Below are 13,730 nucleotides of genomic sequence, written 5' to 3' on the forward strand. Positions count from 1 at the left end.
CGCCCTCCACCCCGACCGCCATGGCGCGGCGCGCCGTCCCCGCCGCCCTCCTCCTGCTCCTCCACCTGCTGCCCGCGGCGACGCCGGACGCTCCTCCGCCAAGTGCCGGCGGCGACGACCCGCGGTGCCACCCGAGCCCTCCGCGGCGCGGCGCCGTGGCGGTGTACCCGAGCGACATGGCGCAGCTGCAGTTCCTCCTCAACGCCAAGTTCGTCGAGGCGGAGTGGTTCCTCCACGCCGCGCTCGGCCGCGGCGTCGACTCCCTCGACCGCAACCTCTCCGCCGGCGGGCCGCCCCCCTCCGGCGCGCGCAAGGCCGCCCTCGACTTCCGCACCACCGAGGTCGCCGCCGAGCTCGGCTACCAGGAGGTCGGCCACATCAGGGCGATCACCCAGTCCATGGGCGGCTTCCCGCGCCCGGCGATCGACCTCAGCGACGGCCGGTTCGCGGCGGTGATGGACGAGGCAATGGGGGCTCGCCTCGACCCGCCGTTCGACGCCTACGCCAGCAGCGTCAACTTCCTCCTCGCCTCCTATATCCTCCCTCACATCACCACCTCTGCCGCCGTCGGCATCAGCCCCTCCCTCATTGGCTTCGCCTCCAAGCGGGCAAGCCGCCGCCAACCAATCTCTCCTCTTCCCGCCTCGCCATGGACGCCAGCGAGGAGCTGACCGAGCTAATCCAATTCTTGGCGTGCGCAGCTGCAGGCGAGCATACTGGCGGTGGAGGCGGGGCAGGACGCGGTGATCCGGCTATTGCTGTACCAGCGCGCCGACGAGGTGGTGGCGCCGTACAAGGGGCACACGGTGGCGGAGTTCACTCGGAGGATCTCCGACTGGAGGAACGGCGCTTCGAGGTGCGGCGCCAAGGACGAGGGCGTCAAGGTGCTCGACCGGCGGCAGGGCGCGGAGCGGCGCACCATCAGCAACATCCTCGGCGCCGGCGACGACTCGCTGGGGTTCGCGCGCACGCCGGCCGAGGTCCTCCGCATCCTCTACGGCTCACGCAACGAGCAGATCCCCGGCGGCTTCCTCCCCCGCGGCGGCAACGGCACCATTGCCAGAGGATTCTTCCAGCTCGCCTAAGATCACAAAAATACTCGCAATTAATGCTTTTACATGCTTAATATCGTTGTTTTTAGATACATTTGATCTTCATTTATGAAAAAAATATAAATAAAACAAATATAAGTCAGGCTCAAAATCCTTATAATATCAAAACAAATAAATGATAGTTCTAATTCTTATTACAAATGATTAAACACGTCTTCAAAAATCAAGAGCATCAAACATCACAGAGGTGATTGATTGATTTTTCGGAGAAAAAAAATAAACGGCATACTTGTAGACTAAAAGTATTTTGTGAATAAAATTTATATACATATATTTTTAGCAACCTAAAATCTAAGGTTATGAAATAAACTACGATGAAAAATATTAATAAACAACTATCTTAAGGTTGAAATTTTTAAAGTTTTGGCTTACTAGCGTAAGCCGAAACAGGAAAAATGATGTGATAAATTATGAAAGGTAATGAATTTATATAGAGATAAACTAAAAGGTAATCAAACTTAGATATTTTTTTAAATAAATTTCACAGAATTCACTCCGTCGTTTAATAAAATCATGGAGAGAAATTTTTACATGACTAAAATTGCCTTTTCTAAAATAAAAGTTGTCACCGAATCATGATACCCTCATATTTTTTTGTTATGCTTATACCAAAAAATAAATTTTCAACATCAAATCTTGAGTTGATTTTAATTTTGTTATCGTAGTTTATTTTTTTGTTAAATTACTAACAATATATATAATATATATTATTTATAAATTATTTTTTAAGTACATCGTTTTACTTGGTTGTGAAATTAGCGAAAGATGGCGCCTGAGGTGACCGAGAAAATCGTTCTTCTACTCGTCTTCATTCGTCCCCGGAACGGGGCAGGTTGTCCTCGTCATCTTCAGCTCCAGAAGCTCCCTTCGTCAGCTCGCTCACCTGGCCATGGCCGATGATTTGATTAACCCAACCCACCCCCATCTGCACACGTGCCACCGTTCCCGCCACCTCGTCTCCCCACGTGTCCCGCCACGAGCTCATCTCGCGCGCATTTTAACCCCTCGTCGCTCCCACCGCTTCTTCATCAGATCGCAGGCAGGGAAGAACCAACCGGGCACGCGCGCGAGGGGAAGATCTTGATCTCTTGCTCGATCGAGTGCTTGATCGCGATCGGAAGAGTAAAGACGAGAGCCATGGCGACCGCCGCCGCGCAGGAAGGGATCACTCATCGCGGTGCTGTGAGGGGGGACGCGGATGCTGCGGCGCCGGTGCCGGCGAGCCGGGATACTAGGAAGGCGGGACGCGCCAAGCGCGGCCTCCGCTCGCTCGCCGCCGCCGTGTCCCTGTCGGTGGCGCTCACGGCCGCCTCGTTCTACGGCTCCGGGTCGTCGTCGCTGCCCTCGGCGTCGGCGGCGAAGGTGACGGTGGCGCGGGCGGGGTCGGTGGCGGCGGAGGCGGTGATGGCGCTGGCGGCGTGGATGGTGTGGGCGGAGGGGGGCCTCCACCGCCGCCCCGGCGCGACGCTGGCGCCGTTCTTGGCGCAGCTGGGCGCCGCGCTGGCGTGGGCGCCGGTGGCGCTGGGCCTCGCCGCGCCCGCGGCCGGGCTGGCGTGCTGCGCGGCCATGGCCGCCGCCGCCGCCGCGTGCGCCCGCGGGTTCGGCGCCGTCAACCCCGTCGCCGGCGACCTCGCCAAGCCGTGCGTCGCCTGGGCCATCCTCCTCGCCGTCATGAACTACAAGATGATGAAGTGATCAATCAACGAATCAACCAAAAGCTTGCCTCTTTACGGCGACGTGTGTGTGTGCAGCGTTTGATCTCAGTTCTCTCATGATCTCATCCTCATCTGTATATGTGTATGATCACTGTCACTGCAGTGGCAACCAGCTTTCTGAATGTTTTTGCTGCTACATAGTTGTGTGTATACTTTGGTAGTTGTTTCTCCCAAGATTCAACCAGAAGCACCAAACTGCAACAAATCTCCCTTTTGAACGATGTCATTATCAAACATAAATATGAAATACGCATGCGGTGCACATAACACGAGATTTACAAGAAAATAGTAGTACGATTAACAAGACCCACCACCGATCACATATACAAAATAGAGGATATTTATTTCATTGGGTATTTGGTTGCATTTCAATTGTCTTAGTCTCAGCTTTATTCATCAACTCTTAGAAAAACACCCTCTTATCAGAAACTTACAAAAAAAAAAACACCCTGATCTTGGAACGCATGATTAAGAAAACGGAGGTGTAACAAAACTAAATTTAACGTAAATACGAGTGGAAAATCGAGAATTTCAAATACAGGAAAGACGTTTTCAACGGAAAAACCAAACCAAACGATAACATACATTTGTAAACGAAAAATAATTTATATACAAAATTTTTATATAAGTGTTTTGACTTTTCCGATGAAAACCAAACATCATATTTATAAAAAATCACTAATAAATTTTTTTATTTTATATATGTGTTTATAGTGATCTAAATTTAGGCTAAAAAATAAACTACGATGAAAAAACCTTAAAATTAACTCCACCAAATTTAAGCTAAAATTTTAGGTTTTGACTTATAAGCCAAATGCCAAAAAAAAAAACTTAGAATCAACTCAGAAATTTAGAAAATTCAAAATTTGGCCTATACATTTCTAAATTTAAACTAAAAATTCAAAAATTTGGCTTATAGGCGAACAAAAGCTAGAGTGATACGAACGTCACTTTGTTAAAGAAAGAGAAACACTTACAATGAACTTTGGACCTCATATTATTCTTATATAGAATGAGACATTTTATAGTTATTTTGCTGTATTTAATAGTGTCCATTTCAAGGAGTGGTCTAGGAGAATGAAACGCTCCAACATCCCAATGGTATTCCCTTCAAACAGAGGAGCCTTAATCATCTGCAAATCTGAAATTTAGCAAACAAAGACATGTTTTTGAACGAAATATATAATCAAACGGCATTATTGAATACAAATGATTTGTCCACTCACATTCACATAACACAAGATTACACGAACAAATCGTAGAAAACAATTAACAAGAGTGCCCAACCACACTACTGACAGTACAAGATTTTGTTCATCCATTTGCACACTAGTACGATTCTATATAAGAAATTGTTGGTTTTTACTGCGACGGGATGGGCTGCATCTCCGGCGCCGGCGGCGAGGCGCTGTCGGCGAGCGGGTAGGCGAACACCCTGGAGAGGCGCTCGGTGGGGACGAGCGGGAGGTAGGTGGCGACGGCGTTGCCGCGCTTGGCGCCGTCGAGCACCGCCGTGTTGTACCTGGCCGAGAGCTGCGCCGCCGTGGGGAGCACGGCGCGGGTCACCGACGGCACCAGCGGGAGGCGGTTCAGCGCCGCCCACGCCTCCGCCGCCTTGCGCTCCGCCACGGGCTCGTAGCGGGTGTACAGGTCGCGGGCCCTCGGCTCGGCGCGGGCGATGGCCGACTTGGCGAGGCCGGTCGCCGTGCCGACGAGCCCCGCCTGGCGCACCTCCGCCGCCGCGGAGCGGGCGAGCCCCGGCGCCTCCTTCACCACCGGCGGCACGCGGCGGTCCAGCTCCTGGACAGACTCACCAACCTGCAGCACACAACACAACACATCAAAAAATTTCACTTCTCTTCATCCGACCAACGAAATTGCGTCCAAATTTAGTTCATTCAAACAGCTATCAAACCATTTTAATCAAGCGGTTTTAGCCCCATTCTAAGAGTGAAAGCGCGTCATTTTTCAAAAAGATTGATTTGTTTTTTAATGATAAAACTTGATCGAGCAGTAGATAGGATGAACCGGTCGGAGAGTAATTTCATCAAGCAGTAGATAGGACGAACCAGTTGGAGAGTAATTTCATATGGAGATTTGTAGTACTACCATCTTATAACTATCGATTTTAATTTCATTAACTCAAACAGCGACAGAACTATTTCAATCGCAAACTGATTTTAATCCCATTTCAAGAGAGACATCGTGTGATTATAGGAAAAGATGACAGTTTATTTTTTCTCTTTCTGAAGATAAGTGAGATGAATTGAGCATAACCAAGTACCAACCAATAGAAAAGATGAACAGGTAGGTAGAACTTACTACTAGTTTCATATGCAATTTTATTCTTTTTCTTCAAAAAAAAAGTAAAATAAAATGATGGGCGAATTGAGGAAATTGATCCGGGCGATTAGTTAGAAACCTTGCGGTCGAGGAACTTGAGGAGGTCGAGGGGGACGCCATGGAAGCGGTCGTAGACGGGGCCGACGACGGCCTTGACGGTGCCCTCGACGTGGTCGACGCCGGGGCGGAGCGGCCCGGCGCCCTGCTTCGCGTAGGCGTACGCCGCCGCCGCCAGCACCAGCGCCTGCGCCGCCGCCTGCTGCACGAACTCCAGGTACCTCAGCCTCTCCTCCTCCTCCGACTCCGGCGTCCTCTCCACCGTCACCTCCTCCTCCACCTGCTCAACCCAACCCAAACCAAACCAACCCAATCACCACCACAATCCAGGACAGAGCAACTCAACAACAAACAAGAAGAAATCGAAACTGATTTTCTTACCGGGCGGTTGCTGATCGGCGCGGCGTCGCTGCCTGATTCGGCGGCCATGGCTCCTCTCCGGATCTTTGCTCGGCTCGTGGTGGATCGAATCGAAGGCTTCCTTGTTGTTTCTAATCTGTGATCTTTTGCTTGGGTTTTTGGTGGGGAATTTGGGGGAGTTTTATAGGATGGCGAAGACTTAATCGAGGCGTCAAGCTTTTTCTCGCCGTTTTTTTTAATAAAAAATTTCTTAAGTGTTAAGGGTTCGCTTGAACTGGGATGACGCGTCTCCTCTGCATGGGCCGTTGGGCGGTTTGGTCCGCATCGACGAGACGAGGGGCTTCTAGAAGGGGCGATCTGCGTGCCACTGACAGGTGGGGTCCGGTGCCCGTGGGCCCACGCGTCGGTGGGTAGGGCGGTCGGCTCTGGTTCACGCGGGTTCGCGTGTGAACGCCGTCCGCGGATTTTAAGGGTTTTTTTAGGCAGCAAAATTTTTTTGGAAAATGTCACGTTAACCCGCGTGTCAGATATTTAAAATATTAAACGTAATCTAATTACGAAATAAATTTTGATTCCGCCTGAAAATCACGAGACAAATTTTTTTTTTCTAATTAATCCATTATTAACATATATTGGTTAATATAGTACTTATGGCTAATTATATACTAATTAGTAATTAGGCTCAAAAGATTCGTTTCGGGATTTCCTTCATAACTGTGTAATTATTTTTAATGTTTATATATATTTAATGTTTTATTTAGGTGTTTAAAGATTTGATGTGATGTTTTTGGAAAAAGATTTTACGAACTGTTAGCCTTAGTTTATTTTTGCTTTTTTTGTTAATTCGAATGATTCGGGAGTTGCGCTGACCACCGATAGAGAATGAGAAACCCTGAATCTCTTTCAGATAATGACTGAGGTAGTAAGCCGGTGTTTAGACGGTGAAATGAATTTTTTTTTTCATATATCAGACGTTTGATCGGATGTTAAAAGTGCTTTTGGATACGAATGAAAAAACAAATTTTATGGCTAGCTTGTAAACCGTGAGACGTATATTTTTAGCCTAATTAATCCCTCGTTAGCGTATGCAGGTTAATGTAGAACTTATGGCTAATCATGGATTAATTAGGCTCAAAAGATTCGTCTCACGATTTCTCACGTAACTGTGCAATTAGTTTTTCATTTTATCTATATTTAATGCTCTATTTAGGTGTCCAAAGATTTGATGTGATGTTTTTGGGCGAAAATTTTTGGACCTAAATAGGGCCTAAGGAGAGCAAAGATGATCTGAAATTGGAGAAACCAACAAGCATAATATCCTTCATTTCAACTTAGGCACGGTTAAGTTCATGAAAATTTTCTTTTATGTCATGTCAAGACCGAATGTCGGAAGGGATTTTTAGACAGGAATAAAAAATAAATTTTATAGCTCGCCTGAAAACCACGAAACGAATATTTTGAGCATAATTAATCCGTCATTAGTATATGTTTATTGTAGCACTTATGACTAATCATGGACTAATTAATCTTAAAAGATTAGTCTCACGATTTCCCTTTTAACCGCGTAATTAATTTTTTTATTTATATTTAATGCTCCATTTAGATGTCCAAAGAGTCGATGTGATGTTTTTGGGGGAAAAGTAGAACTACACAAGCCATATCATGTTTTTGGAACAAATGCACTTTGTCTTGTTAGATAAAATTAAAGATGAAAGATTATCTAACTACTTTTTATGTTAATTGTTTTATGGTATAAATGATAAAACTAACAACTATCAAGTTAATACATGGCTTAACACTTAAAAAACATAAGGAATGTAATTTGAATGGAAAAGAATGCAGCCAAAGTCCTTCCACAAGAAGTATACCATAACATGGACATATAGACCTATACGGTGGGATCTATGACGTTTTATCCTATTTTAATTTGGGTTAATTTGATTCATGCTATTACTATTCACGATATCAGCTAGATGCCACTAGAATTTTATAAAATTAGATATATACCATTGCCGTCACATTTTTTGCCGTCACATTTTCCATCTCCATAAAGACCAAAATACCCCTAAATGTGGGCCCTAGCTGTCAGCTCCATCTTCTTCCTCCGTCCTCTCATCCCCTCCCCGTTCTAAGATAGATGAGGCCAGCGACGGCCCAGCGAGAAAGATGGTACACAGGGTGACTGGACGCTGACAAGTTGTGTGTCACCAGAGCAGCCGCAACATGTGCAGGTGCAGGTGCACCGAGTCGGGCAACAAGCCGAGGGTTTGTGGGGTTGCCACTAATGTCGCTCGCATGTGTTCATCAGCCAACATGCGGCGAACAATGATGTGCGAATGGATGAATATAGCAGTGCCAGTGCGTGGATCTATCACTGACCATAACTCGTGTCTGCTAATTCATCCTTCCATCCGGAGTGAGCTAAGCAATGGATCCACGCACTTGTTTGAAGATCAAAGCTGGATGGCCAGTACATCAGCTGAATCTTCCATCTCAATTATTGCATTTTGGTGTGGTGCTGATGCATCGTGCTTGGCAGGCAGGCTGCAACAATGTCCCCCGGCTGCACTGGAGGCGTGTGCGAATGTGTGAATCGAGAGGAGAAGAAAAGAGGATAAGGAAGAAGACGAGGGTGACGGAAAAATTACGGTGATGGCATAAATCAAATTTTATAAAATTCCATTGGTATTCAGCTGATATCGTAAATACTAATGGTATTTTTCTAATATGATATATTTGCAATGGCATGAATCAAATTAACCCTTCTAATTTTATAATAGCATTTTCAACGGATCGTTCAGTCCAATCCTCCACACGGATTGTTCAAATCCAATCCTCCACATCCCCTTTTGATGGTCATTCACAAAAAATATTCCCTCCATATCTCTGTGCTCGAACTGATCATCTATATTGCGAAAGGGTGACTCCTCGTTAAAGTGAATATTTCAGAGTTGTACCGTGTTTTTCTTAAAAAAACTAATCATCTATATTATATACTCCATATGATCTCATATCATATTTTACTAATATATCTCAACTACCCAAATATTTACAAATATTTATAATATGAAGGGAGTATTTTATTTGTTGACTGTTAGTTAATGATACAAATAATGAAATAACTACTAAAAGGTTAAAATATTTAGAAAGACGAGATGATGAACTTGTATATAATATTTTATAAAAAACATAATGTTTAATAGTTTGGACAACATGCATAAAAAACTGAAGAATAGTCTAAGGATAATATGCGTAAAAGAACCCACCTAGATACTTCAATCTTGCAAAGACAAATTTCATTAAGTTTAGCTAAAATTATAGAAAAATGTATCAAATATATTTCAAAAAACAAATTTACTCTTCGGATATATCGATGGTCTATTTAATAAAATTAATATAGTATCATAATTTAGTATCATATATGTTATTATATTTTCTACAAATTTAGTTAAACATAAAAGTCTGACTTCAAAATATAAAACGGAAAATATATAATATAAAACGTAGTAAGTAGACAGTCACCACATTACAGAAAAGCAAAAGCTGAGTTAGGTGATCTTAATCCCTTATATTCAGGTGTAACAATAGCGACGAAAAAAAATGTCTGGCTGAAAATATTTGTAGAAAAAGAGAGCACGTTCAGGTGAAGTCACATGCTAGTATGCTACCACTACAATCAGAAACAGGTTCAGGATCAGCCAAAGGCCACCAAGAACATCATAACTTTTTTGCAGGACATTACATTGCACAAAACAGTAGAAGTTCCAAAGAAGCTGCCGCAAGAAAATGCACTTCACCAACGATGCAGATTTTGATTAGAGTCTCTCAAAGATCTGAAGTGACACAGTAGAGCATCTGCATCTCAACCAAAATTATCGGCAGAGGCTCAAGGCATGCTTATCAGCAGCTTCATCTGCAGGTTCCAGCAGAAAGCATAATACCAGGATGAAATGTACTAAAATTCAGAGCAACAATGATACTATAATAGATAAACGGATGGATTATAGATCTAACAACATTATTCAGTTGAAGTTCCACATAAATCTCACAACCCTCTTCAGCCAAAATTATGATAGGAACGATCTTCGAGTACACGGGTAAAATCAAAACAGATAGAGAATATGGTTCATATAAGTAGGAAAATTGCCAAGACAAAAGGGGACGCTGACGACATGGTCTCTGCTGGCGAAGCTAATAAGCGAAGGAGGGCTCACTGGGCCTGAAGCTCCTGTAAATGGAGGCTGCAACTGGGACAAGACCCAGCAGTGCGATCTGGACCTGCTCCGAGGTGCTTGTCCTGACGGTGATCTGCCCACTCAGCTTGTTGTTCAACCCGAGACGAACCGCCATCTTCGAGCCCCTTCCGATCGCGAACTGGGACTGCAGATTTGCGCCGAGAGCAAGGTCTCGGCGCCACTTCATCAAAGAGAGACCCAAGGTTGAGAGGGACTGGCCAACCGGATAGTCTTTGTCTTTCAGGCGCGCCTCCAAGTTAGCTCCATACGCGGTGTCGCCCTGCGCTCGCATTGCACCTGTGCTCGCCACCAATGCCACCCTCTTCCCAAGAGAGATCTGGTCCTCGACCTTCAACCCAGTCGCGACAATGTCGCCCAGGAAAGTCACTGAAAATCCTCCAGTAGTCTTGTTCTTCTTGATGTTCTTGAACTTGGCTTCGCCACGGAGAATATATGCGAGCTGCCGCCCGACAGTCTGGATATCAAAACCAGCAAGTGACGACGCCTCCTCCCCAAGCTTTGCTGAGATGGAAGAGTCCAAATGGATGCTGAATTCCTTTTTGTCCTTGGTGACCTGAACTGCCACATTAGCTGGGAACTTGCTAAGGAGAGCGAGCGTCTCTTCAACACTTACTCCATCATAACCACAGTCATGATCCCACCCATGCGCGTCTAAAACAGGCCTTGCAAGAACAGTTGAAGTTGGCTCCAGAAAGCGGTACCGGTACGTGGGATTGTCACAGTCAAATGAGGGGGGCAGCACCATATCAGGTAAGGGAACTGATACGTTCTCTGGAGGGGGATCCTGATCATTTTCTCCTGCGATGCCAGCATACCCATAAGCATCCATATCAGTTTTACCTCTCTTCTTCATCTCCTTTAACCTGCGGATCTCATCCTTCCATTGTTTCTTCTGGAGAAGCTTGACCCTGTAGTCGTACTCATCAAAATAAGCATTCTTCTGCTCCTTTGTCAGCCTTGCAAGCTGAGATTTGGTCAATGGCTTGAAGGGAGGAAGCTGGTCATATTCCTCTTCATCTTCATCCTGCTCTATATCAGAGTAGTCATCCAAATCAATGTCAGAATCTCCATCATTGCCCCCCTGATCTGGCGAAAGCTTTGGGTGAGCTCTTGACTGCAACAGGGAGGAGAGAAGGAAGGGAAGAGGTGGAGACCGGAAACGGAACCCAAAAAGCTTTCCAGGATTTGGATCCTGAAGCTTCAAAAGTGAGTTTGCTTCAGATAATATCTTTGAAGAGTAGCACAAAAGCAGCATCTGATGCCTCCAGCTCTGGCCATTTGGAAGTACTTTCTGACCCTCTCGGTTTCTTCTGCAAGAAGGATGGTTCTCAACAAGAGCCACTGGATTCATCAAGCGCATATCCCCTGCAGCTTGCCTAATGGATTGCTGGATAATGTGAGACCTCTGAGCCATTAGCACCTCATATGTCATAGGGGCCCCATTTAGGCCTTCAGGAGGGGCAGAGGCAGCATGAGTGAGTGCAACAATGGCGTTGAACCATATAGATGAGCCCAGAACAGAAGTAATGGTCTTCAGAAGAGGCAAATCATTCAGATCACGGCTCAGACTATCCAGGCGATCCACATACAGGACGATATCTGGGGGACACCTCTTGGTATATTTTTTCACAGAAGCAAGAATTTTCCTATTGGATCCTTGGTCCATCACATTAGGTCGAAGGCCTGGAGTATCAATAATCCGTATTTGGACACCATCAACATTGCCAATAATCTCCCGCACATTGTTGGTGGCTGAACTGAAAGCATCAGTCTTGGACTTCTCTTCACCAAAAATAGAATTTATAGTTGCACTTTTGCCAACCCCTGTCTTACCCAACACAAGTATGTTGCATGAGAAATTCAACTCCTCTTTTCCCTCCGCTTCAAGCAGCAAGGCCTTCCTCCGTGCATTGTCAAGGCTGAAAGCTCGGTTTGTCTGCCTTCCATGTCGAATACCCTCCGCAAGGCTCAGACGGTACAACACTTGTGCTGCCACTGTTTCTTCAGGAGTAGCCCCCAATCTGTAGACAAGGCGCAGAAATTTTACTCGGATCAACTCAACCTTTTCATGCAGCTTCTTCTCTTCCTCTGTCATCTCCTCAGTAGGTTCAGCAGTCACTGCTAGCTCAGAGGGGCTGAAAAGGTTTGACCGTGCTGGTGGGCGTGGGGCAGTTGGCCTGAGAGATGGGGCTGATGAGCCCAGGCCGGCTGGCCGGTCCATGGAGAAGATTCTAGAACCATCTTGGGAAGAAACCGTGACATTCCCATCTGGGGATGCACCAGTTGCTGCTTTCAGCAGGGCAGCCAAGGCAGCAGAATCAAACCCCTTCTCATCATCATCCTCATTATCGTCGTCATCCTCATCCTCATCGGAATCATCAAGGGCAATCTGCCCATCCATGCTGTTGGTGTACTCTCTTGAGCTGCCCAAGCCAGACACAGGACTATCACTAGCAGAGCCTTCCCCGAGCTCCTTCATGATTTGCTTCGCAGCTTCCGAACTCTCTATAATTGCTACTCGTGCAGGGCCCCTGTCAGAGCTCACTCCATCTTCATCATCGTCAGCCTCGTTGGCACCATCATCTTCATCACCATCTGCAGCTAAAACTATCTCATCATCGGCAGCAAGGTCAACAACCTCTGCAACACCATCATCCTCATCACCAACATTATTGTCACTGGTTTGTTCTGCAGCTAATTCTCGAGACAAGATAGAACTAGCACCACCAGCAGCATTATTCTCAACCTCTGTAGGCTTCTCAACACCAACAGTCTCCACGGATTCACCAGCCTGGTTTTCAATAGTTTGCTCCTTCTCAGCAGTCTCTTCAAGCGCATTGTCGGCACTCACGGGAGCAATCTTCTCCGAGCTAATCTCATCAATAACCTGGATTCGGCCATACGAATAATTCAGCATCTTTGTATGTATCAAAACTATCTAGAAACAAAACTGTATTGAGCAGGATCATTTACCACAGGACTTGCGTCGGTTACTGGCTCAGGCTTTGCCTCCTCTTCTGCGGCGTCGCGCTCTGCCACGGCCGTCGCAGCACTCGCTTCCTCCGCCTTGTCACCCAAATCACCGTTAGCTTCAGCCTCAGAAGCTACCTTATCCTCCGGCTGCGCCGCCTCCATGGCCCCGGCAGAAACAGCAACCTCCTTCTCCCTTCCCAATTCAGCATCATCTCCACCCCCAGTAGGCAATTCCTCCCCCTTCTTGTCCTCTGGCTTCTCCTCCTCGTCGGCCAATTCGGCAGCGGAACCTGCGCCATTCACCTCCGAAGCCGCAGCCTTCTCCTCCGGCTCCTCGCGCAATTCGCCCTTCTCCTCACCTACCGGTGCATCGGAGGAAGCCGGATAAGCATCCCCCTCGCCCAATTCGCCGTTGCTGGCCTCCCCGGCCGCAGCAAGGTAGGAAGCTTTCCCATCACCCCCGGCGAATTCCACGCCTCCTCCCTCGTCCTTGGCCTCCGCCGCCACCACCAAGCTCCCGCCTTCCCCGTCCCCCTCCGGCACGTCCACCTCGCCGCCTCCGGCCGCCTCCACCTCGCCGTTCTTCATCTCCTCATCACCCAAGCCGGCACCTTTCCCCTCCAATCCCACCTCCTCCTCCTCCTCCTCATCCTCCGCCGCCGCCGCCGCCGCCGGCTCGACTACCTTGGGCTGCTCCACCGCCGCCGCCGCCGCAGCAGCCGCGACCTCATCTCCGTCAGGCGCCGCCGCAGGCTTCTCCTCGACCACGGGCGCCGCTACCGGAGCGGCGTCGGCGTCGGCGGTGGTGGTGGCCATGGCCGCCTCTTGCTCCGGCCGCAAGCAACGAAGCAAGAAGCAGCAGCAGCAGCAGCAGCAGCAGCTGGAGGAGGATTCGAGGAAGAAGAGAGGGGGAG

General features: G+C 47.4%; 4 protein-coding genes across 4 annotated transcripts; 2 read left to right on the forward strand and 2 right to left on the reverse strand.

Moving 5' to 3' along the window:
• Positions 1–1,190, forward strand: LOC102719954 (desiccation-related protein PCC13-62-like). Its single transcript, XM_006653994.3, has 2 exons — positions 1–608; positions 702–1,190. Exons 1-2 carry the CDS (start codon positions 21–23, stop codon positions 1,083–1,085), a joined length of 972 nt encoding a protein of 323 aa, XP_006654057.3. The 5' UTR covers positions 1–20; the 3' UTR covers positions 1,086–1,190.
• Positions 1,191–1,877: 687 nt separating this feature from the next.
• LOC121054408 (translocator protein homolog) lies at positions 1,878–2,963 on the forward strand. Its single transcript, XM_040523901.1, has 2 exons — positions 1,878–1,944; positions 2,032–2,963. Exons 1-2 carry the CDS (start codon positions 1,878–1,880, stop codon positions 2,805–2,807), a joined length of 843 nt encoding a protein of 280 aa, XP_040379835.1. The 3' UTR covers positions 2,808–2,963.
• A 1,030-nt stretch (positions 2,964–3,993) lies between these two features.
• Positions 3,994–5,871, reverse strand: LOC102716319 (REF/SRPP-like protein OsI_017815). Its single transcript, XM_040524194.1, has 3 exons — positions 5,609–5,871; positions 5,250–5,507; positions 3,994–4,645 (listed from the first exon to the last, which is right to left on the reverse strand). The coding sequence occupies exons 1-3, from the start codon at positions 5,654–5,656 to the stop codon at positions 4,190–4,192; spliced, it is 762 nt and encodes a 253-aa protein (XP_040380128.1). The 5' UTR covers positions 5,657–5,871; the 3' UTR covers positions 3,994–4,189.
• A 3,690-nt stretch (positions 5,872–9,561) lies between these two features.
• LOC102716596 (translocase of chloroplast 101, chloroplastic) lies at positions 9,562–13,730 on the reverse strand. The gene is made up of 2 exons (XM_006654939.3): positions 12,817–13,730; positions 9,562–12,730 (listed from the first exon to the last, which is right to left on the reverse strand). Exons 1-2 carry the CDS (start codon positions 13,630–13,632, stop codon positions 9,779–9,781), a joined length of 3,768 nt encoding a protein of 1,255 aa, XP_006655002.2. The 5' UTR covers positions 13,633–13,730; the 3' UTR covers positions 9,562–9,778.

Source organism: Oryza brachyantha, chromosome 5, assembly GCF_000231095.2.
Source record: "Oryza brachyantha chromosome 5, ObraRS2, whole genome shotgun sequence".
Taxonomy (NCBI): domain Eukaryota; kingdom Viridiplantae; phylum Streptophyta; class Magnoliopsida; order Poales; family Poaceae; genus Oryza; species Oryza brachyantha.

Coding starts and splice junctions, on each gene's coding strand:
- LOC102719954 (XM_006653994.3), top strand. CDS start 21: ATGGCGCGGCGCGCCGTCCCCGCCGCCCTCCTCCTGCTCCTCCACCTG. Junction 609..701: donor TTGGCTTCGCCTCCAAGCGG/GCAAGCCGCCGC, acceptor TGGCGTGCGCAG/CTGCAGGCGAGCATACTGGC.
- LOC121054408 (XM_040523901.1), top strand. CDS start 1,878: ATGGCGCCTGAGGTGACCGAGAAAATCGTTCTTCTACTCGTCTTCATT. Junction 1,945..2,031: donor TCGTCCCCGGAACGGGGCAG/GTTGTCCTCGTC, acceptor AACCCAACCCAC/CCCCATCTGCACACGTGCCA.
- LOC102716319 (XM_040524194.1), bottom strand. CDS start 5,656: ATGGCCGCCGAATCAGGCAGCGACGCCGCGCCGATCAGCAACCGCCCG. Junction 5,508..5,608: donor CGCCGATCAGCAACCGCCCG/GTAAGAAAATCA, acceptor TGGGTTGAGCAG/GTGGAGGAGGAGGTGACGGT. Junction 4,646..5,249: donor TCAAGTTCCTCGACCGCAAG/GTTTCTAACTAA, acceptor TGTGTGCTGCAG/GTTGGTGAGTCTGTCCAGGA.
- LOC102716596 (XM_006654939.3), bottom strand. CDS start 13,632: ATGGCCACCACCACCGCCGACGCCGACGCCGCTCCGGTAGCGGCGCCC. Junction 12,731..12,816: donor TAACCGACGCAAGTCCTGTG/GTAAATGATCCT, acceptor GGCCGAATCCAG/GTTATTGATGAGATTAGCTC.